The 25,855-nt window shown below is 33.2% G+C and overlaps 1 protein-coding gene across 2 annotated transcripts in view; it reads right to left on the reverse strand.

Annotated features, from left to right (window-relative positions):
• LOC114325783 (unconventional myosin-VIIa) overlaps positions 1-25,855 on the reverse strand; it is a 278,092-nt gene that overhangs the window by 57,619 nt on the left and 194,618 nt on the right. The window contains exons 10-13 of one of the 2 annotated variants that reach the window (XM_028273911.2): positions 17,484-18,226; positions 12,778-13,111; positions 2,246-2,446; positions 471-881 (exon numbers count right to left, since the gene is read on the reverse strand). In XM_028273911.2, the coding sequence (XP_028129712.1) occupies positions 471-881; positions 2,246-2,446; positions 12,778-13,111; positions 17,484-18,226 (1,689 nt within the window). The remainder of the gene's footprint in view (positions 1-470; positions 882-2,245; positions 2,447-12,777; positions 13,112-17,483; positions 18,227-25,855) is intronic. The other variant, XM_028273912.2, reaches the window with a different exon arrangement.

Raw genomic sequence — 25,855 nt, forward strand, 5'->3', positions numbered from 1 at the left:
AGTTACGCAGACACCCTGTATATGTATGTGTCGCAAGATTTTTCTTTCAAAGGTGGCTAGCAATGTTTTCTCTCTTTTAGTGAGTGCCCAGGTTTCTGAGCCGTATGTGAGTACCGGTCTTATTAAGGTTTTGTATATTTGGCATTTTGTTTTTCTTGCGACGTTATCTGATCTTAGTTGCCGAATGGTAACTTTTTATAACTACTACTGTGTAGTAGTTATTAATCAATGGTAATACCTAAAAAGTTTATAGAGATCGCAAAACGTATCCTACGATAAGGTAATGCTTAAGCAGTTTAGGCAATTCTTAGCGTATCGTGAAATCCGTTTTAGGGTTAGGAATTACCTAAGCCCACTTAGGTAATTCTTAAATAATTAGGCATCGTTTTGGTGAAATCGGGCAAAAGCTTCATAAAAAACATTTATCAGAGTAAACATAAACGTGAACTAAAAGGATATTTTTAACTTACCCGGAATATACTACAAGCAATATTTATATTGTCGGGATCATATAAATGAATATGGGAATTTGGTATCGAATTCCCTTTATAGTATATAACCATCTCTTCCTTCGGAATCATTTCTGAGCTTTGTCTCTTCCTCGTTAAAGTAGCCATGATAGTACCTTCAGGACTTCTTTCATGAGCGTTGAAATAACTATTAGCAAATTCCACCATATCTAGTTGAATATCATCGGTGATTTTCTCGTTTTCATTATTTTCGTTAAGTTCTTGTAATTTCTTTTCTACCCGGAACTTGCGTCTCTGTTCTTTCTCGGCGTTATTTTGCATTTCTTGCTGTTGAAGCATCTGCTGTTGTTGCTGTTGCTGTTGTAGCTGTAGTTGTTGTTGATGATCGTGTGAGTATCGCCAAGTTGGATGCTGTAATCGAATACAAGATAAACAAGATAAACATTTAATACTATAAAACTCTCATTCATAAATACTATTAGTCTAGTGGCTACTGAAAACAACTTTACCCATCGTGAGCTACGCCCATTAGAGGAACTATATACTTTCGAACGACTGACCAAATTATACCTATTTTATAATCTATAAGATAAGAGTAAGCCTCTGCCTTAATATTTGCAGAAATATTTATGAACTGGCGAATCATAAAATCTCTTTTCTCTCCTACTCATTTACAAACTCATTCGATTTTAGATTTATTTATATCAATTTATGCCGTTATTAATCCAAATTCAGAATTGGCGCAATGATATGAAATTATTAAAATTTCGAGACGAATCTATTCATGTAAATTTTATATCATTGGAGTGACATTATATTTTCCATAAGATGTGTGGGGTGTCCTTTAATATTTTAATACACGTTGCACTGGATATTTGCTAAGTACATATAAAAATAGGTTAAACTGTTTTAGAAATTGATTGAATGGTATAATAGAGACTAGTCAAATGGGAGATTATCATCACTTTGGTGATGGTCTCCCGTTTGTCTTTGCTGAAAAGACTTTTGTTTTACATTAATTGTCTTCGTAAAGTGATTTTCCGACACATACGTATGTAGGTGATATCTCCTCCGTGATTTCCCGTTGCTTTCCATATTTTGTTAACTGGGACACTATCACAGGCCTTTCGGTTTATTTACACCGCTGTAGTAATGAACATATTCTTGTATTACTTCGTTTCCTTGACCCTTCTTCTTTATTATACTAGATACAGCTATCTTCATACTGTTCGTCCTACATAAGTTATTGGATAGCAATTATATTTATAAAAAACAAAATAATCGTTTTCGTTTTGATTCAATTCGAGTCTCTTGCCATCCTCTGACACCTGATGTTTCGGAATCTATCCCTTTTCAAAGAGGCTTCGCAAGAAGACTGAATTGAACCATAACGAAACGAAGAAGAACCGCAGATATTAAATATTTGCAGCGGAGTGTGGTTAGACTGTCCTCTAACGGGGAATGACGAAATTATTTTCACTCAATTATATTTATTCCTTCTATTACATCAATAACTTTACTCGATAATATTCCCGAAACAATGATTCAGTGAGATACAAAAAACTGTATAAATGAATATAAAAAAATGTAAACACAAGTAAATATATAACAAAAAGCAAAGCAGAAAAAGGAAGAAAATATTAGTAAAAGTTGAATGAACTATTCTGAATTATATTAATAAGCAATAAAGTTGAAACCGATGAAAGCAACCATCTACAAAACTATATACATACACATCTCATCTTTATTAACCCATCCTACATTTTTATACTTACCACTCCACTACTGGATCTCGACACACAAGGAGTAGGTTTCGGAGATTCTGAAGATAATCGGCTTGGAGGTGCTGGAAGAGGAGGTGGAGACACACAAACAGGAACTGGTTCTTCCCTTGGAAGAACAGCTTCATAGATCGGTTCGTCGGTAGTATTCTTTGTTTCTGCTTCGACCAGCACTGGTGGGGGTTCTGGTACAACCTGAAATTAATTGTGACGATTGTGGAGGAAGAAATTTTGTTTCAATTTTATATGGAATTCAAAATTTGGGAGTGTATGTGTTGTACCTAAATATACAAACAGTTATTTGGGAAATGTACCTATCAAAAAGGTTGATAAGTACAAATATCTAGGAGCCTGGATTTCAGACAATAATGATCAAACAACAAAAATAAGGGCCAGGATAGAAATAGCCAGAAATGCGTTTGTAAAAATGAAAACAAGTCTCTGTAACAAAGACCTTAGATTAGAACTGAGAGTAAGAGCTCTGAGATGCTACGTATTTTCGATACTGCAATATGATCTTGAAAGCTGGACATTGAAGCAAAAACACATAAATAAGCTGCAGTCCATATTATACCGACAAAAGAATGAAAACCAAAAGCACCAGATTAATAAGAAAACTTGGCAAACACATAGGTTTACTCTCTGCAGTAAAAACTTCATTGTCGGGTGAAGATTCCGACTCATCTGTAAATTCCTCTAAAGAATAATTACACACTTCTCTACTTCAATAGACCTGATCTTTTTGTATTCAATTGACCTGATCAAACAATCATGCTTAATAGAAATGGAAACTTATAAAAAGCACTATAAGGTATACACTGACGCATCCAAATCATCAGACGGTGTTGGTGCAGCCATCCTCACACCCAATACATCATTAAAATTTACATTCAATCGTATAACTTCGTCATTCACTGCAGAATTGTATGCAATACTACAAGCACTTATCCACATAAAAGAGTCGAAACAGTCCCCGTCTCTCATAATAGCCGACTCACTAAGATCCCTTAACACTATCAAACGTCTATACACCAATAATCAAATTGTCACAAATATCCAATTAGAAATAACGATCTTAAACAAAAATAAGTCACTGTCGACTTTATGCTTGTCCCATCGCACTCAGATATACAAGGAAATGAAGAAGCAGATCTACTAGCCCACTTAACATCCTTCAGCCAGGACTCCATTCTTATTAACGAGGTTTCTTCCGATGACCTGAAGTCAGAAATAAAAGATAAAGTGTTAAGTGCGTGGAAAAATAAGTGGAGTGCATCGCAAAATAAACTCAAGGAAATCAAACAATTAGTGAAACCGTGGCTCCAACCAACAACAAACAGACCCGATCAAGTGAGAATAACACGTTTACGGCTGGGACACAGCAACCTAACACATAAACACCTCTTTACGTGAACTGTGCCGCCTATATGTGAAAACTGTGAAACAACACTCTCCGTGAAGCATATATTAACTGAGTGCAAAACACATGAAGCAACAAGAAAGAAGAACGCTATCCCAAAGAATATAAAGGAAGCCTTAGGAGTAAACATGAACGTTAAAAACACAATAAGTTTTCTCAAAGACTCTGGACTTCTCAAAGAGTCTTCTCAAAGACTCTGGGCTGTATCAATTATTATAATCTTTACTAACTTTACCTTTGTTATATTTTTTAGATCGCTAATAACTCTTGTGGTTGCAGCGTAAATAAATAAAGAAAAAGCTGCAGTCATTTGAAATGTGGTGTTACAGAAGGATGTTTAGAATAGCATGGATACAGAAGAAAACTAACAGGAAGTATTGTGAGAAATGGGCAAAGAATACGAAATTATAAACACAATAAAAACGAGAAAGTTACAATATCTGGGACACGTAATGAGGGGAGAGCGATATCAACTGCTAAGACTATAATGCAGGGAAAGATAAGAGGAGGAAGGAGTATAGGAAGAAGGAAAGTGTCCTGGTTGAAGAATTTAAGGGACTGGTTTAAATGCAGTTCCATAGAACTCTTCAGAGCAGCGGTAGATAGAGTGAAGATAGTGATGATGATATTCAACCTCCGACTGGGAGACGTCACTTGAAGAAGAAGTGTTGTACCTATTTGTACTTGTTGTACCTATTCACAAGAAATAAAATGAAATAATGGTGACAACTACAAAGGAATTACTCCCCTGAACATGACATATGAAATATTTAATTATGTGGATTGACACCCACCATCTGTTTGTGGAGTGTAGATGCGCCTATAATAACATATGAGTCGTCTAGTTTCAAAACCCGCAAATCCACTTTTTATGAATATTGAGTTATTTATGTCAACAGATTTGTTGTAATCTTGCCCTCTGAATTTTATACTGAATTTCCCATGTAACCCCCCCCCCCCCCAATCTAATCTTAATTTGCATTTGAAATATTGGGTTGGTTTCAAAATCCGGCAAATCCAAGCAATGTTAAAATCAAATGCCAGTAAATCCGACGCAACCAATCACAGTCAGGTACGACAGTGACGTCATTGCATGATGCTACAAAGAGAGCGCTCGCTGGACATTCATTTCTTCTCCCAAACACGTGTATTTGCAAAGATTAAAAAAAAGACACCATCGTTTCTCCAGAAGAGTTCATTGAAATTTTAGAAGACCATTGAATTCTCTATTATCTTGGGTCAAGATGTGACGGTGTACGACTGGAAAAAGGATTGCCAAACTGCACTTAAACCTCCTGCACAGTGGCACTTTCGATATAATATGAGCAAAAGATTTCCATTAAGACGTGGAAAAGGCAAAGTTGTAACTATTAGAGGGCAAACTATAAGCAAAGTTGTAACTGACAGTCTTATAAATGCGATCTAGGGGAATATAGTATGTATTAAAAAAGGAAAATCCGTTAAAAGTATGTTCCAATCTACAGTTACATGTGGTGTACGTCCTAAAAAAGAAAAGCCTGAGAACGTAAAGAGCTTATAGGGCTTTTCATTCACAGTCATTAGTTTCGAGCTTCTGTCATGTGTCACATAATATTAATATATCTACGTCATACGTTATTGGTATATACCAATGATAGAAATCAAAGACGTATGAAGTAGATATATTAATATTATGTGACACATGACAGAAGCTCGAAACAAATGACAATCGATGAAAAGCCCTATTCGAAACACTTTGGGTAGAAAATTGGCAACAACTTGAAACTCTAAAATACTTTGATGATATTTTCAAGAAATATGATAATGTTGAAGACAATAACGAGATTCCAGAGATAACCAACAATGGCCATTTGTGTGAATCAATTGACGAAATTCCGGATTTAATAGTTAAATTTGATGTTTTTTGTCAAAATAAAACCAATTATATGATAAAACAACAATGTTTGTTTTTGTGTTTCACGGGATATAATTCAAACTTTTGAATTTCCCTACATTAGACCTCAGTGGATTTGTCGGGTTTTGAAACTAGACGACTCATATAAAGAAATCCGTTTTACAAAGGCGTGGTAGAATGGTAGAACTCAAACAGAAAAGGAAAGAAAGGATGAAAGAGCAAGAACGGGACATACTATGAAATGCATTCTATAGTAAATTGTCCAGTGAAATCCTTAAGATTTTCTATTCATGCCAACAAAATGAAAAACTATAAACAAAAGTGATCTATAAGAAAGGGACCAAGGTAGTACAGACAATCTAAAATATTGAAGTGTAGGTTCGTTATCTTTTCAACAAGATTTCCTACTAATTAGAATCATCCATTATTTATTAAACATATTTCTTGAAAGTCTTCTGAAAAATCATAAACGTTAGTTTTAAAAACTTTTCCAACTTCTGCTACTAAACTTTTCTGGCTGTCGCACCATTCGGTGATAATAAAATGATTTGTTATATTGAGTTATACACATCTTTAAATAGTATGGCGTTATGAAAAGAGTTACAAAGCGATGAAATATTTAATAAAAATATGTGGTGAAATTTAAGCAGTACTGGTAAATAATTTTAAAATATGTAAAAGAATTACGCACAGTAATAAACCAATCACCTGAAGTAATTTCGTAGGCGTACCTGAATATGTATATTTTAGGTATAATAGTAAAACTTTCTAATCAAAGTTGTATACCACCACCGAATATATCTTAATAAATAAATGTATATCTAGTATAGAATTAAATTTCGTAGTACGGCTGCGACCATTGAATAGTTTACACCCTTACATATACAGTAGCTGATTTCTTGAATTTTTACTTCGTTTAAGGGGATGGGTACGTATTTTCGGCTGCAATGCTATTCAAATGGGGATTAATTTTTTTTCGAATCCTGAGAAAACTAATAAGTATTTTTGAAAATTCTAAATGCAGAATGAAAGACTACGTTCTTACCGAGGGCCGAAAGTCCCTGAAGACTTTTATAATGTTTATTTTAATATATTACAGGGGTGAAAAACTAAGAGAAAATGTAGTGTGATTTTTTATTTCAAATATCTCATTCAAAAGAAACGTTTTATTTGTTCTAAGGGACTTCCGGCCCTCGATAATAACTTAAGTCATTCATTCTGCGTTTAAATTTTTTAAAAATATTTATTAGTTTTTTCAGGATTCGAAAAAATGGACACCATGTCCGTGGTGATATTTTCCAAATCGAACATTCGCTATCTTTATCATACAAAGCACTGAGTCAAATAGAATATGATGACAAGACAGTGACAGTTTTAAATATTTGAATTGGCATCGGGAATATTTTGGGTTGTTGATTAAATAATATTGATAGTGTATTTGATAAATAATGGATTTAAGACGTGAACTTAATAAAAAGTCATTTATTGTTTATTATTTATAGAAGATCCAAGTAGAGAATACATCAGGATATATTCTGTAATCCAATTATTTTTTTGTTAAAGATGTTCAAAATTGTAAACGTTCCGTAGTAAAAATCACTTAACACTTTTCTTCTTTTCTCGAAAGGGTATTAGTTTTTGTTGTACATATAAATTATTACAATCACTCAATACATAGTTAGTGAAAAAATTATCAGTAGTAATTGCACAAGAGCTCTAAAATTATCGAATTTTTCCCGAGTGACACTTTGACAGTTTTAATTTCACGACCCGAAGGGGAGTGAAATTATGTCAAAGTGTCACGAGGACAAAACTTCGAAAAAAAAAAGTTTTAGAGATCGAGTGCAATTTGTTGCGATTATTTCATGAATAAAACTGTTCAAAACCAAAATTTTATTGTAATTTATTTATACATATTAGTACAATTAAACACACAGTTGTTATAAATATTTGACGGTTGAAAGTCATCACTTTTATAATTTTTAAAACATTAATTGTCATTAATGTCACTGAATGTATTTTTTCGTAGCAACGAAGTGCATCTGACGTAATATACTTGACGACGCGACGGGATATTATCAAAAATTATCAGTTTAATTTTTATTTCTGCAGCTGTCTATTGGTCAGAATCTCCTATGAATGAAATAATCACATTTATTAACTGAATTAATAATTTGCAATTATACAAATAACAGTAGTTATCCAAGAACATTCAAAAGCCATCTTTTTAAAGTTAATGATGACATTGTCAAGTATAATAAAATTCTATTAATGCTTACATATCCATACCAATGTGAATTTTACTACACGTAATTTGCCGTGTAAAGACAGAAAAAGTAGGGGTAGCCGTAAAGTATTTGCGAATTATGTACCGATAGCTTTAAACATAAATTTTACGTCAAAGTGACGTTAATTACCAGTGGCCGACTCAGAATAGTGATTGAAATTAAAAAGTAAAAATAAAATAAATTTATAGAAACAAGAAATTATAGAAACAAGTTTTTTGAATAAAATGTATTATGTTCTTAATAACGAAAATAAGGAAGTCTGGGTTAAAAATATCCATTTTATTTTAAATCTACTTTATATTAAATAATGATAAACATTAACACAATTAATATTTGGTAGGTTTCTTTTTGATATATAATATACAAAACATTTTGATGGCATAGGCTATCTTTTGGCTTTTAGAAACACTGATGATGGATTTTTTAATCCGAAAACGTTCTGTTTTAATGTGACCCTTATTTAGGGTATTTTAAAACATACCTTTTACAACAAATCTAGTATTTTTGTGATTTATGGTATACAGTCAGCTACAGAAAGTTTATTTTCCTCGTGGATTTACTAAAGTGTTAGGTACTTGTCGTCTCTATTGCGATGTGGCTGTGAGATTTGGACATTAAAATAGTATGACGTCAACAAATTGAATTCATTTGAAATGTGGATGCATCGTCGAATGTTAAGAATAAGCAGAACTAAGAATGAAGAAGTACTGAAAGAATGAACACACATCCTCTTCTGGTCATAGGGAGCGTTCAAGTATTACGTAACGCAGGTTGGGGGGGGGGGGGGTCAAAAATCTTCAAAAATTGCGTTACGCAATAGTTAAACGCTCATTACAGTGCGTTACGTACGGGGGGAGGGGGGTCAAAAATGTTCAAAAATCGCGTTACGTAATACTTGAACGCTCCCATAGTCAATACAATCAAAATTAGAAAGACGTCATATCTAGGACACATAATGCGCCATAGGGAATTTGAGCAGCTCCAGGTAATATTAGAAGGCAAGATCGAAGGTAAAAGAGGTAGAGGAAGAAAAAAAATCTTGGTTACGCATATCAGAGATTGGACCCACGCAACAGGAAGCGACTTAATTCATCAAGCCCACAACAGAGAGAAATTTGCCACATTGATTCATTTGATTTATTTTTCAACACTGCCCACACATTTTCGATCGGGATAAGGTCTGGACTCCGGGAAGGCAACGGAAGACCATTAACATGAGATTCTTCCAACCATTCTCGAACAATTATTCTATTCGTCTGAACCGGGCAATTTTCATGTTGGAAGGTGAGGTTTTTATTGGGGAATATCTGGATCACTGATGGCAACATTACGTTCTCAATAATATGTTTGTAATATAATCCTCGTAATTTTTCTTCTATATGAGAACAAAATCCCGAGCCTTCAGCACTTATCCATACCCATACGTTGACCGAGAATCCTTAACCATTTCTTCAATGGTGAGTATACCGTTCATCAAACCTATGATTTCTTGGCCTATAAACTCTTATTCGAGCGTTGCTATACGATTGAAATACTTTTTTATCGGAAAATGTAACGTTAGACCAAAATTTGTCTTCACGGTTTATGAATTGATTACAAAATTCAACTCGTCTCATCTTGTGATCCTCAGTCAAAAAAGGTTCCCTTGCAGCTGCACAATTTATCAATTCACTTGCTTTAATGCTTCTACGTGCAGTGCGGGTGCTGCCCGGAAACGCTGTCTCTTGGCAAGCTGTGGCAAAAGGAGCTTTTCTCAGATAATCTACTAACACCTCATCTTGTTGTTCTGTGGATATCTTCTGCCCTCTTGAGCTACACAACCGTGCTATAGAGTGAAAATAACATATTCGTTTGATTTGCCATATGACATCATATGACTCACGTTCAAATCTGCAGCAACTTGTCTTAGTATCCAACCTTCTTTGAGTTTGGCAATTGCTCTTGTTTTTTGCTATAGGTACCTCGCTTTTTAGATAGGAGTAATTCAAATTTACCGCGCTGTAAGGCTTATTTGTAATTAGTCCAACCGCAGGCAAGTTTATTTCACTAAATTATACAGAGTGTTTCATTGGGAAACGGAAATACTTTAATGGTGAATAGAGGTCGCCGAGGCCGTTCTAGGTATACTAAATTTTTTGCCATATCGACTTTTATATCCGAGTTACAGGGTGTTTTATCGATTTTGCTCATTTCTTTCCTAAGCAATAACTTTAAAACCAGCCTGTTCCCACAGGTCCATATACACATATGTCTCATTCAAAACCCAAACGACCGACATACTAATCACAAGAAAAATCCAGGGCCGGATTAACAAAAAATTATAAAGTAATTGTAACCTTAAAACAACACCCTGTATATTGAAATTTTGAAAATCTGTTTGCATATTTGAAAAGAGCACAAAAAACTAAGTCTAATGGTTCGCTTCGATTTTTCGGCCAGATAATTTTTTGACTTTAATTTTTAAATTATATTGAATTTTTTAAGAACTCAACATTAAAAAGCAGGTATTATGTATTAACTTTTAATTATAAATTATTAAAGTTATGGAATAAATACTCATTTTAAATTGAGTCAACACTTATTTACCACATTGGAAAGACCCAATTATTAATCACAAGAAAAATCCAGGTCCGGATTAACAAAAAAACAAAGTAATTGTGACCTTGAAACAACACCCTGTATATTGACATTTTCAAAATTTGTTTGCACATTTGAAAAGACCACAAAAATTCGAGTTTATCGGTTCACGTTTATTTTTTGTGCAAAAATGTATTAACTTTAATTTTGAAATTAAATATATTCAAATTTTTAAGAACCCTGAAATTAATAAGCAGGTTTTTAAAGCACTTTTAATAATAAATCATTCAAGTTAATGAATAAATACTAATTTTAAAAATAATCATTTATTATTTACTGCGTTAGAAGGACTCACTTACTAATACTAACAATATACTAATCACAAGAAAAATCCAGGTCCGTATTAACAACAAAATACAAAGTAATTGTGACCTTGAAAAAAACACCCTGTATATTGAAATTTTTAAAATAAGTTTGCACACCTGAAGAGAGCACGAAAAACTAAGTTTAATGTCCCGCTTTAATTTTTTGTGCAGACAATTTAATAACATTACTTTTGAAATTATATCGAAGAAATTTTTATTGAGTTCATTGAGTTCCCCGAGTTCTTAAAAATTTCAACATAATTTCAAAATTAAATTCATTAAATTGTCTGGTCAAAAAATTGAAGCGAACGATTAAACATAGTTTTTTGCAAACGGATTTTGAAAATTTCAATATAGAGGGTGTTGTTTCAAGGTTACAATTACTTTATATTGTTTTGTTAATCCGGACTTGGATTTTTGTTGTGATTTGTAAGTGGGTCATTCGAATGTTGTAAATAAGTATTGATTATTTTTAAAATGGGTATTTATTTAATAACCTTAATAATTTATTGTTAAAAGTGCTTTAAAAATCTGCTTTTTAATTTCAGCGTATCAAAAGTATCAATATATGTAATTTCGAAATTAAAGTCATTAAATTTTCTTCACAAAAAATTAAAACAAACCGATAAACTCAGATTGTTGTGGTCTTTTTAAATGTGCAAACAAATTTTGAAAATTTCAATATACAGGGTGTTGTTTTAAGATCACAATTACTTTGTTTTTTTGTTAATCCGGACCTGGATTTTTCTTGTGATTAATAATTGGGTCTTTCCAATGTGGTAAATAAGTGTTGATTCAATTTAAAATGAGTATTTATTCCATAACTTTAATAATTTATAATTAAAAGTTAATACATAATACCTGCTTTTTAATGTTGAGTTCTTAAAAAATTCAATATAATTTAAAAATTAAAGTCATAAAATTATGTGGCCGAAAAATTGAAGCGAACGATTAGACTTAGTTTTTTGTGTTCTTTTCAAATATGCAAACAGATTTTCAGAATTTCAATATACAGGGTGTTGTTTTAAGGTCACAATTACTTTATAATTTTTTGTTAATCCGGACCTGGATTTTTCTTGTGATTAGTAATGTCGGTTGTTTGGGTTTTGGATGAGACACATGTGTACCAAATATCAAAAAAAAAATACAGGGTGGTTCTAAAGTTATGGCTTAGGAAAGAAATTGGCAAAATCGATAAAACTCGGTTATAAAAGTCGATAGGGCAAAAAATGTAGTATACCTAGAACCGCTTCGGTGACCTCTATTCACAATTAAAGTATTTCCGTTTCCCTATGAAACACCCTGTATAATATGTTGATAGATACTATTGACATTTATGAAATTTTGATATTATTGATATTTATGAAATTTTGACACTATTGGTATTTAAAATTAATAGGTTAATTAAGTTCTATCGACGATTTTTTGTTATTTCTGCGTTATTCCTTTTGATTTTTAGTCTACATTTATATAAATAACAATTGTTTTTAGAACTCTTTACTGACGTATTAGTTTAATACAATATTTATGAATTACTCAAATGATCAATCAAATAAGATGAATTTTTCTAGTGACATAATTGGGTGTGAATTTGTGTTTTAAGTTTACTCCTCCTATTAAAAAAAAACTAGGTATAGGTATTTTGAGCGCGTTTAATAGCTTTTGTTTTATTTTTCAATGCGCGCAAAATTTTTGACAAAACACTTTGACATTTAGCAAATCCGTAGGATACTGTGATTATACAGTATTACAATGTAACAAAAGGTGTAAACTATTCAATGGCCGCATCTGTACATATTATGAACATGTTTTGGATACTTAATAATGATTTATTAGTATGCGTATTTTTACAGATTTTAGCCGCATCCAAGCAATTCAAAGAGCACATACGTCTTTAACCAGTCAAATTATTAGGGCGTCAATATATACCACCATGTGTTAGTCAATAAATCTAAGGTAACTCAACAGTTCCAGTTTCTTACCTGAAAATCAATTGGAGGTGGTGGTGGAGGAGGACCTGTTGGTTCCGGAAGGGTCGGGAGTCCCATCTTCGGTGGTGTAGGTTGTTGTTGTTCTTGCGCCAATCCTTCTAGCTCCTGTTGAATCACCGTCTCTAGTTCAACGTCAAGATCCTCGACCAACTCATCCATCTTTTCTCCGATTTCTTCAATGATTTTATTACGGTTGGCTGGTTGAACATCGGAAAGAAAGGCGAAGAGATTATCCAAATCTACGGATTCGGCAGGACCTTCTTGTCTGTTATGTTTTAGTTGTTCAGCCATTTGTGACAGGGCGGCTATCTCTTGTTCGGCCTCTCTGTTAAAATATGTTTATTATGAATAAGTAATATTAATCGTAAATAAAACGGGATAGTTCCCTAAAGTTCCTTGTATACCATCTAGTTAAATAACTTAACGAGAAGTAAAAACTCCTTGGTTTAGTTGGTATAAAATTTAATCGAGAATTAAAATTCTAAAAATCCAAAAGGATTATATTCATTGTTCAGAACCAACGTTTTCGGACTTATCAGTCCATCATCAGTGAACCTAAAAGCAAGTAATCCCACTTAATAAAATTGAAAAAAGGGGTGAAATTTTGACTGTTTAAAATTGAAAAATGTGATTAAGATTACTTACTCCGTGTAGTTGCAAAATAGCCACAATGCCAAACACTGGTTTGATTAAATGTTCAAACTACATTATAAATACAAGAAAATAAAGCGACTTAAAGTCAATGGCACTGGATTGCCTCCAGAAACATCTGAGTACTCTACTTTTACATAGTTTTTACGTCTGCTTTGGACCACGTTAGTCTGCCAAATATTTTCAAGAATGCGGAAATACTTCAAATGTCAATGACATGGACATCCAGGAAGGCAATTTTTAATGTGTTGACGAAGGTTAGGATCCAATGTAAATATGGAAAAATAAGTTTGAGTATGTATTGAAATGAACGTAAATTTTATTTTAATTTCGATTTTAGAAATTTTTTTTTTTTTAATTTTATATTTTATATTTTACCTTTTAATTATTGTAACTAATTAAAAATTTAAAATTTCTAAAATCAAAATTAAAATAAAATTTACGTTCGTTTCAATACATAGTCAAACTTAATTTTCCATATTTATATTGGATCCTAACCTTGGCCAACATATTAAAACTTGCCTTCCTGGATGTCAGTGTCATTGACATTTGAAGTATTTCTGCATTAAAACATCTGGCACACTAACGTGGTCCAAAGAAGACGTAAAAACTATGTAAACGTACTCACATGTTTGTGGAGGCAATCCATTGCCATCGATTTTAAGTCGCTTTATTTTCTTGTATTTATAATGTAGTTTGAACATTTAATCCAACCAGTGTTTGGCATTGTGGCTATTTTGCAAGGACACGGAGTAAGTAATCTTAACCACATTTTTCAATTTTTAACAGTCAAAATTTCACCCCTTTTTTCAATTTTATTGAGTGTGATTACTTGCTTTTAGGTTCACTGATGATGGACTGATAAGTCCGAAAACGTTCGTTCTGAACAATGAATGTAATCTTTTTGTATTTTTAGAATTTTAATTCTTGACTAAATTTTATACCAACTACACCAAGGAGTGTTTACTTCACATTATAGTTATTAAGGTACCAGGGTATTATAGGAATAATAACGCTTGAGGTCAATGGTGTATATACCGAGGGCCTATGGCCCGAGGTATTTACGTTGGGCGTCCTCGGGCAACCTGGTGGCCAGCTTGGACATTATCTCCTAGAGATTTATGTTATTTTCATTCGAAATCAATCAAAGGTCATTACTCGTGGGTTTTTGGTGTTGCTGAACACGAATATTGCGAAGGCGATAGTCTCCAAGGTTATCGACGGCGAGAGTATCATTCAAATTTTTTTCTTCCTAATCTTCTTCTGTATTATCATTGATTTTCTTGATAGTTCTCCATATTCATTCAATTGGACCAGCACAATTTTTTACATGGTAAATTGCAAACCAAGTTATTCTATCTACATCCACTTGAGCTACCGCAGTCTTTTTTGCAACATATAGGAATTTTCTTTAAGCTCCCATCCCCAATCCGTTTTATTCAAAACTCCTTCTCCATACAACCAAGTCTGAACTTCTAAATACACTGTTTTTAGATGCCGCGTGAATACCTCTACCATTGGCAGAATTTTACCAATCGACACTTTCTTATTTTTGGAAAAGCCACGAGATACATCCTAAACCGATACGTTTTAGCCAACTGAATATTTGAGGCTTTCTGAATTTGAGTGAGGCATCATACATGTCTAAAAGTAAGTGTGAGCCATGCTCAACTATTTTCTTAACAGACAAACCAACTTTTTTAAATGTTGTGCTTCCTGAGCAAGGTTTTCTATAGTAAGCTGCCATTTAACATCATCATTCCCCTTGCCATTATCCCTATGCGGGGTCGGCTTTCCTAATAGCATTTCTCCATAAGTTTTTATCTTGGGTCATATCAACATCAATCCTCTTTACCGACATGTCCTACCTAAGCGTCTCCCCCAAGGTCTTCTTTAGTCTTCCTGTCCTACTCCTTCCAGGAACCAGCAGTTCAGCAATTCATCGTATTAGGTGATTAACGTCTCGACGCTGAACATGACCAAACCATCTTAACCTAGGTTCCCTCATTTGTACATCCCCGGTTACCCGTAGACTTCCCCTAATATACTCATTCCTAATTGTATCATTATTTGTTTCTCCACTCCATCTAAGCATTCTCATTTCTGTCACATGCATTTGTTGTTCCTACGAAGTTTTAAACCTTTTTCCTCAAGAGCTTGTCTCTACTGTTCCAGTTTGGTTCTAAGTCGCCTTCACTATTTCTTACCAATACCATATCATCAGCATACACTAACCACCAGGGAATGTTACCCTGTAGTTTCACTGTTATCTGATCCAAAACTAATAAGAATAAAAGGACTAAGCACCGAGCCTTGGTGCAATCCTAATTTCACATGAAACTTATCAGTCTCTCCCACGCCTGTCCTCCCTCATACATATATCTCACTTAAGCTGCCATTTAGCATTAACATTAATAAATAAATTTTCTTTATTTAACGTTTCGATTTAGATTAAACTTTTATTTGTGTCAGCCGAAAAGGACTGTGAAGAATTTTGATGTTTTTACGGTCACTGATTTACTGCCTTTACCAGGATTTAAAAAAATCTGTTAGTTGAAAAAACATACCGCACTAGGTGTATGCATATACGCTGTGAGCTCGTACGTAGAGGGGATATTTACAAATTCACGAGCGCCAGTAGTGGCAAGTCTGTAAACGTTTACCGGAAATTTGACATAAATGTCAAAGTGACTAATTTAAAATTAAAATTAAAAACATTAATTATAAAAAATATTAGTTGGTCAAAGCTGTGGTATATATTTTTACCTTAAATATACTTACGTTTTAAATACTGAATTTAAGTTTTTTTTAATGTCCCGTAATATGTAATTATATTAATCTTAGCGCCATCTACACGATAATTGTGAAAGTATCCGAAGTAAGAAATTCATATTTTATCAATAGAACGTCAAAATGACTAGCAAAATCTTAAAAAAATCGATTACAATTTAATTACTTTTTTGCGTTGTAAATATTAAGCGATAACAATTAAATAATAAATTTAAAAATTACCGGTGAAAGTTGAATTAGTAATCCGCCAGGAGTGACACCAGCGAAGCTCAGAGCGTATAGCACAACTGAAGATCCGCTACTTAATTATGAAGTAACATACAGAGATGTAATTGTACGAACCGAGGAATTTAAAACCACACTATGCAGAATACAGCTTTAGTACAGTAAAACCGATTTATCCGCCAATAGAAGGCACGATAGAGGTTCGTTAATGCAGTTCCAGTGACCTTGAGGGTTGCAGTTAAATCTGTTTATCTGTACATCACCATATCCTGGAAATATTCATATTAAATTACTGTTCTCCTTCTCATAGGCATCTTTCAGTGCGTCACAGTTTTTCGATTTCTTTCTAACGCATTAAGTTGGAAGTGACAGAAAAAAAGGTACGTCCGTGATTAATATCATTTATAACATTTATTCTAGTTGTTGATAGAAGGCGCTATAATCGAAAAAAAATTATTTATGTATTATCTATACGACTATAATCTGTACAATTTATAAAACTATACAAATCAAAGAACATACCTTTTTATAAATGAAATAAACACAATTGATTTGTTTTTATACCAAATTACGATTCTGACAACGGTCAGTTTTAATTAAAATGTCATGCTATGATATGATTCTCTACATTATTAAAATCATATATTACATCACGAATGACACACTGAAAGACTGAGAAGAACTTTAAATTATAGTCGCATAGATATGTAATAGGTAAATAGTCAGTAAATCGGTAAACCTAAATCTTTTTTTTTTCGTTTATAGCGCCATCTATCAACAACTGGAATAACTGTTATACATGTGTATGTATCACGGACGTGCCTTTTTTTGTCACTTTTTGTCACTTTGTGACAGAATGTCACAGCTGATACAAAACTGCTGTCAACGAACACATGATCTATGAAGTGGAACCTCCTAGTATCCTAATATCAATTTTTAAGTAACGCAACAGAAGGGATACCAATTGTTATCGAGGTCAAATATTACTAAACATTATCTAATAAAAAACAAATTATAGAAAATATACTTACTTTTCGCACTTTTCTAAATCTTCAGTTTCCTGAGCAAACGAGGGTGGTGGTGGAATGTCGTTTAATTGATTTTGTTCTTGCAATCTCTTAGCCTCCTCCTCTTCCTTTCGTTTTCTTTCAGCTTCCCTTTGTTTCCGTTCTTCTTCTAACTTTTCTCTCTTTCTCATCTCTTCTTCGACCCTACGCATTTCCCTCAGCGCTGCCGCAACTTCACGAGCAAAAGCTCCTCTTAGATGACTTTGGATGACGATGGCAGCTCTGCGTTTCTTTAAAAATTCAATTCTCAGTTTCCAGCCTTTATAGGCATGTTGTATCTTCAGTACAGCACTTCTAAGTTTTAAGTAATCTTTCCGTTTGGTGTACATTTTAAACGTTTTTTGTATTAATATAGCTTGAGATCGTACTAATTTGTTCCTAGCTTCTTCCAATGGTTCGTGAACATGAGGCCTCAAAAATACTTTGGTTTTTCCTAACTGCCACTCCGTCTTTGGCACATTGTGGGTCTCGATAAGATTAAGACATGCGTTGGTCATATCCGGAGGCAGCCTATTTTTGGACAGACAATGATATCGAATCACAAAATCTTCGAAGCTCATGTGGATTGGGAAGCCCTCCTTTCGTATTCTTATTATATCTAACATTCCTAAATATTTGAGCTGGTCTAATACTAACTGATCGTCATAGTTATCTGCAAGTTTATGTTTGTTAGGTTTGATGCAGCGCACGTACCATGGAGTAGTTGACTAAAAATTACAAAAGTACAGATTAACCAGTCCTGCCATAAATATTCATAGAAGGTATTAGACTAAAAATTTAAACTACTGGTTTGGTTTCAAAAATGCTTGTTCTATTTATTACTGATAAAATTATCTACTAACAGGTTGGGGATAGCCGGTAGTACTCTTTTAAAGTTCTCAGTAAAGGACAGACTACTGCAGGGCTTGGCAACCCTGCTCCTACGCCAGCTACTGTCTCTCTACTAACCTCCCATTGTTACCAATTACTCTATCTATTCCCAATTATTGTTGTCATCGTACGAATTGCTTTATGGAAGTACAGTCGGTTCAGTTATAAAGTGATGTTATTCAAGAAGACAAAACAAAGGGGTGACTGCAAATTAACCACGCAGGCTCCCAGTCTGGGAACACTAGATCTAGTACGTTCTTTAAAGGTAAAATATTGCAAAACCTCTAAATTTTAAAGAACCGCTTGGATTGACATGAAATTTGGCATAGACATAGCCAGAGCTGGGCAATACCCGGGTACAGTACCCGAATTTTGTACTCTGAGTACATTTTGGGTGCTCGTACCCGTAGCATATGGGTAAAATACCCGGTACCCGCGTTTATTATACGAGTACATTTTCCGAGTACTTTTTGCAGGTCTAAACTTGTCACTGCATGTGGAAGAGCAAAAATAGCAACACGCAAAAACGATACTGATACACAATCAGTATGAGTCCATTGTGCTACAATAATTAATAGCCCTCGAACAAATGCTCTAACTGATGCTAAACTTTGAAAAATTAGTTATCTTAAAAGTCAATAAAATTTATCAGTGAATGATAGTGGTGTTATACTGATTATTAATCGATGATTGATTTGTAAAATTCTTATTTTTTTATTTTAGTTGGAATTCTACGGTATTTTATGTTTTCATGGCTCATAAATAAATATGTTTTTCTAGAATCACTTGATAAAGAAGACTTTTTCGCTTGTCAATGGCAACGAAAAGTTGACGTTTACTGAGTACCGTCACTTTATCACTCTAGCGCGTAAAGTTTGATTTTTTACGCGCGTTGTCCGTAGTAACCGTACAACCATACAATAGGGCTTTTCATCGATTGTCATTTGTTTCGAGCTTCTGTCATGTGTCACATAATATTAATATATCTACGTCATACGTCTTTGGTTTTATCATTGGTATATGCCAATAACGTATGCCGTAGATATATTAATATTATGTGACACATGACAGAAGCTCGAAACAAATGACTGTGAATGAAAAGCCCTATACAAACACATTGAACATTCAAACTGATAGATATAAAAGTTAATGTTATGACATTATAATGACAGATATAAAATAGCCACAATAAAGTTAATGATTTAAAAATATTTTTATTTTATTAAGTGATTATAGAAAAAATGTTGTATGTATTACAAGCGCAAAGTGGCATTATTGCTTTCGAGTATTTTACTCTCAAGCAATAATGTATCACTTTTCGCTCTTAATACATAAATAACTATTAGAGGTGCAGAAATAATTATTACTAGGCAGCGGATTTTATGCTAAAAGCAGATTGCTTGCATATATCGCCTATTTGAGAACTTTACCAAATTTTGCATATTTTTAAAGAAACATGCATATATTATGTGTCTATTTAAAAACATTTCTGTCCATACAAAAAAAATTCTAAAATTGTTTAATTCAACACAAAATATTCCCTTGCACATATGCGGTCGTATCTTTTCGGGAACGGCTAATTCACCGCCTTTTCGGTTTTTCACGGTTTTTCTTAGAAAACACCCGATCTTTACCCACAAAGACCGCATAGTACGCCGTCATAAAATTATTGTAAGGATCCGGAAATTCGGATTTATTTAAATTTTATTACACTTAGTAGGTATAATCTTGGCGATTCTTTTAAATAGGTACCCTATTGTTAAGAGAATATTTACACCTCTAAAGTGGGTATTACATTATCCTAAATTCAGGACCGATATTCAGGATACGATTTAGGACACTAAATTCAGTCAAAAAAGCTAGCGATTACACCATCCTAAATTTAGGATCGTAAATTATAAAAGACAGCACAAAGACAGGGTTTGAAAACCAAGTGTTAAAACCACAGGGGTTCGTAAAACTTTTAAAAGGCAGGTAAAAAACAAAAGAATCATATTTGAACAACCAGCTTGAGTGACGGACGTGTTGAGTGAATAATTACGTGTCGGTGACATGTTTATCGTTTTGGGTACAAAAGGTACAGGTACAGGTATTGTACTACCAGATGTGCTCTGATTGTACACCCATCCGATTTTAGACGGTGCTATACCGTCACCCCCGTACGAAATTTACTCAAAAAGAGGTCCTTATAACAAATCCACAGGGTGCTGGGAGGGGCCGAGGCCGGAAAATTGTTTAAACATTTTTTTAAACAAATTCAAAAAATCAATTTTTTCACTTCGTATACTTTTTTTAGATTATATGGGTCATTCTGGGCAAAACAGGTCTCTTGTGATTTTTCTCTAAAATTAATTTTTGTCGAGTTATACGCAATTTAAAATTTGAAAAATGCGAAAATGGCTATTTTCAAGGCTTAATATTTTAATTAAAAATAATTATTATTATGAAAGTCAGAAAGTGAGCAAATCAAAGTTTACCTCTCCTTCAAGAGCCTGCAGAAATTTTGTAATTATTTTATTACAAAGCTATTATTTTTAATTATTAACAATTAGCGCTATATAATAATCATTTTTAATCGAGGTATTAAGCGTTGAAAATGGCTATTTCCGCATTTTTCAAATTTTAAATCGCGTGTAAATAGACAACAATCAATTTTAAAGAAAAATCACAAGAGACCTTTTTTGCTCAGAATGACCCAAATTATCAAAAAAATATTGTCCAAAGTGAAAAAACCTGTGGATTTGTTATAAGGGGACGTTCAAGTATTACGTAACGCAGGTTGGGGGAGGGGGGGGGGCAAAAATCTTCAAAAATTGCGGTACGTAATACTTGAAGTTAAAGTTTGTGCAAAAAAAAAGAATGTGTGTGTGTGTACTTTGTACGCACGTAAGAAGTTATACTTTTATTATATAATTTCAAAAAAATAAATATACTTAACAGGTTATTTGCATTTTATTTAAATATTAAACTAACTTTCTTACCTACCACTTTTAAAAAATTTGTATTAAAACAATACCAAAAAAAAGAATATGAATCGTCCGGGACTTCTCGATCTCCGGTCACACGCTCGACCACTGAGCTATATTCCCTTTGCTTTGACAGGTTACAAGATTTCTCATACATACTGACAAATTTAATAGACCAAGTGAAGTATACAAAAATATTTTAAATATACTTACTATTATTATAAAATATCTTATTCCCGAGGAAGACAAATCCAAAGACACAAAAATTATAATAAATAATACATTTACTAAAAACACTAATATATCCTTTTAATGACTTATTGGCGCTGACAGCGCTGATACATACATATCTTGAAAGATTAGCAACGAACTACATACTGTCTATGTGCGCATGCGCCCGGTATTATAAAATTTCACTCTCGATCGTAAAGAAGTATAACTTCAAAAATCTAATCGAAATAATTTCGCTAACCGGGGAGACGATACAGCCTATTGGGACCGTGCAAGTTCGGCAAAGCGACCTCTATTTCTACGCTCTGTACTTTTATTCGCACTTTTAATTATATTGGCCAATTATATTAGTCCTGGTTGCTGGATAATTGTCAAGGCCATAGTCCAAAAAAATAATAAGAAGAAAAAATAAGATGCAGGTTATGTTACGCAAACGTAAACAATTGCAATATATAATTTTTCTGCTTCAATGACAGAAGGTATGAAATATACGTCAATTTGACAATTTCAATTGACAATATGAATTATTTAAGATAGTTGCAATATTTCGCCGCGACTCGCGCACGGTCGTTTCTCGTTTCCCTTCCAAGTACTTGCACACCGCGAATAGCGCTAATTGTTAATATGTAATTAAAAATAACAGCTTCGTAATAAAATAATGACTAAAGTTTCTTCAGGATCTTGAAAGAGGGGGTTTTAATCTTTGATTTGGTCACTTTTTCTTCTTCTTCTTTAGGTTCCGTGTCTGTATTCAGACGTTGGCCGTCATCATGTTTACAATTTCCTGAAATCTCTCTCTATCGGCTGCTGCGCGAAATAATTCTTCTACTGTGCAGCCACACCATTGTCTAATATTACGCAGCCATGAAAGTTTCTCCAATCGACCAATCCATCTCTTTCCCTCCACTTTTCCTTGTATTATAAGGCGAAGCAGATGGTATTTAGGTCCTCTAATTATATGGCCGAAGTATTCTGTTTTTCTTCTCTTTATGATGCTTATGAGCAGACGTTCTGAATTCAGCATTTGAAGAACATCTTCATTGGAAGTGTGCGAAATCCACGATATCTTTAGGATTCGTCGATAGCACCACAATTCGAATGCTTCTATTTTGTTTAGCATTGTGGTTTTTAACGTCCATGTCTCACAACCATACAATAGAATAGACCACACATAACATTTCAGCACCTTCTTTCGAATATTCATCGACAGGTTTCTGGTACATAAAACTGGTTTCCAGGTCATAAAAGCCTTCCGTGATATTTCGATCCTAGTTATTATCTCTTCATCAGAGTCACAATTTACATTTAACCAGCTGCCAAGGTACTTGAAATGATTTACCCGTTCTAACTCCTATCCATCAAGAGAAAGCTGACCTTGATCTATATTAATCTTTCCAACTGCCATCCACTTTGCCTTTGAAATGTTGATCACTTTTTACTTTCATAATAATAATTTTTAATCAAGTTATTAAGCCTTAAAAATAGCCATTTTCGCATTTTGCATTTTTCAAATATTAAATCGCGTATATCTCGGCAATAATCAATTTTAGAGAAAAATGACTAGAAACCTTTTTTGCTCAGAATGACCCAAGTTATCTAAAAAATTTGTTCGAAATGAAACAATTATTTTTGCGAATTTGTATAGAAAAATTGTTTAAACAATTTTTCGACCACTGCACCGCCTGGCACCCTGTGGATTTGTTATACGGACCTGTTTTTGAGAAAGTTTGTGCAAAAAAATCGAGTCGGAATAATTTCGCTAACGGGGGCGATGTTATAGTCCCGACTATTTAGCCATTTAGAATGTCGAAAACCATCCTAATTAGGATGCTAACTGACTAAATGCGATTACACTATCCTGAATTCAGGACGTTCTAAATATCGGACACCAAATTTAGGAAGATGTAATAGCCCTTTAACCATCATTTTACGATTCTTTGGCGGAAATTTTAATATGATTTAAATCAGGTCCCGTTTTATTCGTCGAATAAATAGTACTGACCACCCATTGAGAGTAGGTATCTATTGACCACCAGATTAACTGCAAAGTCTTTCAAGCCGATAAGAGGGGATGTTATTATTATTAAAGAGGATATTATTAAATGTATGAAAACACCCGTTGGTTTTGCTAATAATGGGTATAATGCTAATGATGGGTAATAATTTGCTAAAGGGGAAAGTAAATCAGCCAGTAAAATTAGCCACTTTTAGTCGGTCAATCCGAATGCTTAGTTTTTGTGTAAAAGTACTTCTGTTTGTGAATAGTGCATTATGCGAAAAGATTCTAGCCTGGTTTATTCTTTACACCAACGTGGGTTTTAACATTGCTTTTTTCCTCTTCTTTCTTTAATAAATAATAGTTTACTGCATCCTCATCTTTCAAAGTTTAAACACATTGAAAAAGTACGTGTTATTGTCGTAGATAGCGAAAATTTTCGGTCACACAACACGTCAGGACAGAAAGTCAAAATTCAAAAAGATGAGCGAATCGAATGTTGTTCAGTTATCCATTGACAGTAGAAAATCGTTTGAAACAAATTTTTATATGGTCATATTGTGTTTTATTCTAAATAGGTACTTTCAAGATTCTACCTGTTGCGTATCTATATTATATAAAACATAATGTTTTTATTTGAAAGATAATATTTTTATAAAACTCACTGAATAGAACAGAAAATATGTGGTTTCAAGAAATGTGCATTCTTTGAATTTTTGTGAAAATCTTATGCATATTTCAAAATTTTTTACTGCATATATGTATGCGCATATTTCATCAAAATTGATCGCATATAAATCCGCTCCCTAATTATTACCTTCTTACTATTTTTCGGGTCCTATATTCGAATGTACTCGAAATAAGTACTCTACTCGTTACTCAAATATGAAAAGTACCCGGTAGTCTGTACCCGAGTACAATTTATCAGTACCCGCCCCAGCTATGGACATAGCTAACAAGTCAAAGAAAAAAAGTCATATTGTGCCGATGTGTGCTTTTGCCCTAGGGGTGAGTCTCACCCCCTTTTGGGGGTGAAAAATATATGTTCGAAATAAGTCTGGAAATGGATAAAATGACTAATTCTAAGCAACTTTTGCTCTATAAAGTTTTTTCATCAAGTTAATACTTTTCGAGTTATTTGCGAGTGAATATGTTAATTTTTTACAAAATAACCACGTTTTCAAACAGTTTTTCGCAAATAACTCAAAAAGTAAGTATTTGGTCGAAAAAAAATTTATATCAAAAATATAGCACGTAAAAAAGTGAAAAACATGGTGTATATTTTATATTAGGTCACTATACCTAGTAGAAGCAGAGTTATAGCTAATGAAAAATAGGTTCCTATTCATCAAATTCCAAATCGTAAATTTTAACGTGCATAAATAAAAACTCATTTTAACTTTTTTAAAGTGTTTAAAAAATGTTTTTTTTTAATTTTTTAGCCTAAAAAGTAAACAAGTTACGCTCAAAATAAAGTTGGTCCCCTTTTTTTTGGTAAGAAATCGGGAAAATCACCCCCCAATTAGCATTTCAAATGAACTTAATCGTTACCACTTCACAAGTTTTTTACTAGCGTATGTATTGATCATATGATCTGTAAGTTTCATCGGTTCAAAGTCCTTATATTTGAAAGAGCTGTAGTTAAAAGGGCTTGAACGAGTCACTTATCACGAGTGTATGCAAATTTAGAAACACCGAATCTTAACCAATTTTGTCTTACAGAAAAACAAAAAAATAGAAAATATTCAGAAAAGTAAAGCCGAGTAGTATTCAGTATTTTTATTGTTTATGATTTTTGGTACCTCTAACAATTTTTAAGTTATTTTGAAAAAAATAATTTTTTTAAAAATTAAAATTTTTAAAAAATTTACTTTAAAACCACATTTTTTCAAAAATAAGCACTTTGAATCGATGAAATTTATAGAACATATAAAAACAACATAAGTAAAGTAACTTGTGAAGCGGTAACGATTAATTTCATTTAAATGAATAATTGGGGGTGATCTTTGATCTTCCTGATCTTTTTTTGCCACCACAAAAGGGACCAACTTTATTTTAAGCGTAACTTGCTTACATTTGATGCTAAAAATTTTTATATAAAAACAGAAATAAAGCTTTTTTAAACAGTTTAAGAAAGTTGTAATGTGTTTTCCCAAAGAATGCTTCATTTAGATATTTCACATTGAATGATTCTATTTGGAATTTTTCGAATATGAACCTATTTTTCATTAGCTATAACTCTGCTTTTGCTAGGTATAGGGTCCTAATATATA

Source organism: Diabrotica virgifera, chromosome 4 (genome assembly GCF_917563875.1).
Source record: "Diabrotica virgifera virgifera chromosome 4, PGI_DIABVI_V3a".
Lineage (NCBI taxonomy): Eukaryota > Metazoa > Arthropoda > Insecta > Coleoptera > Chrysomelidae > Diabrotica > Diabrotica virgifera.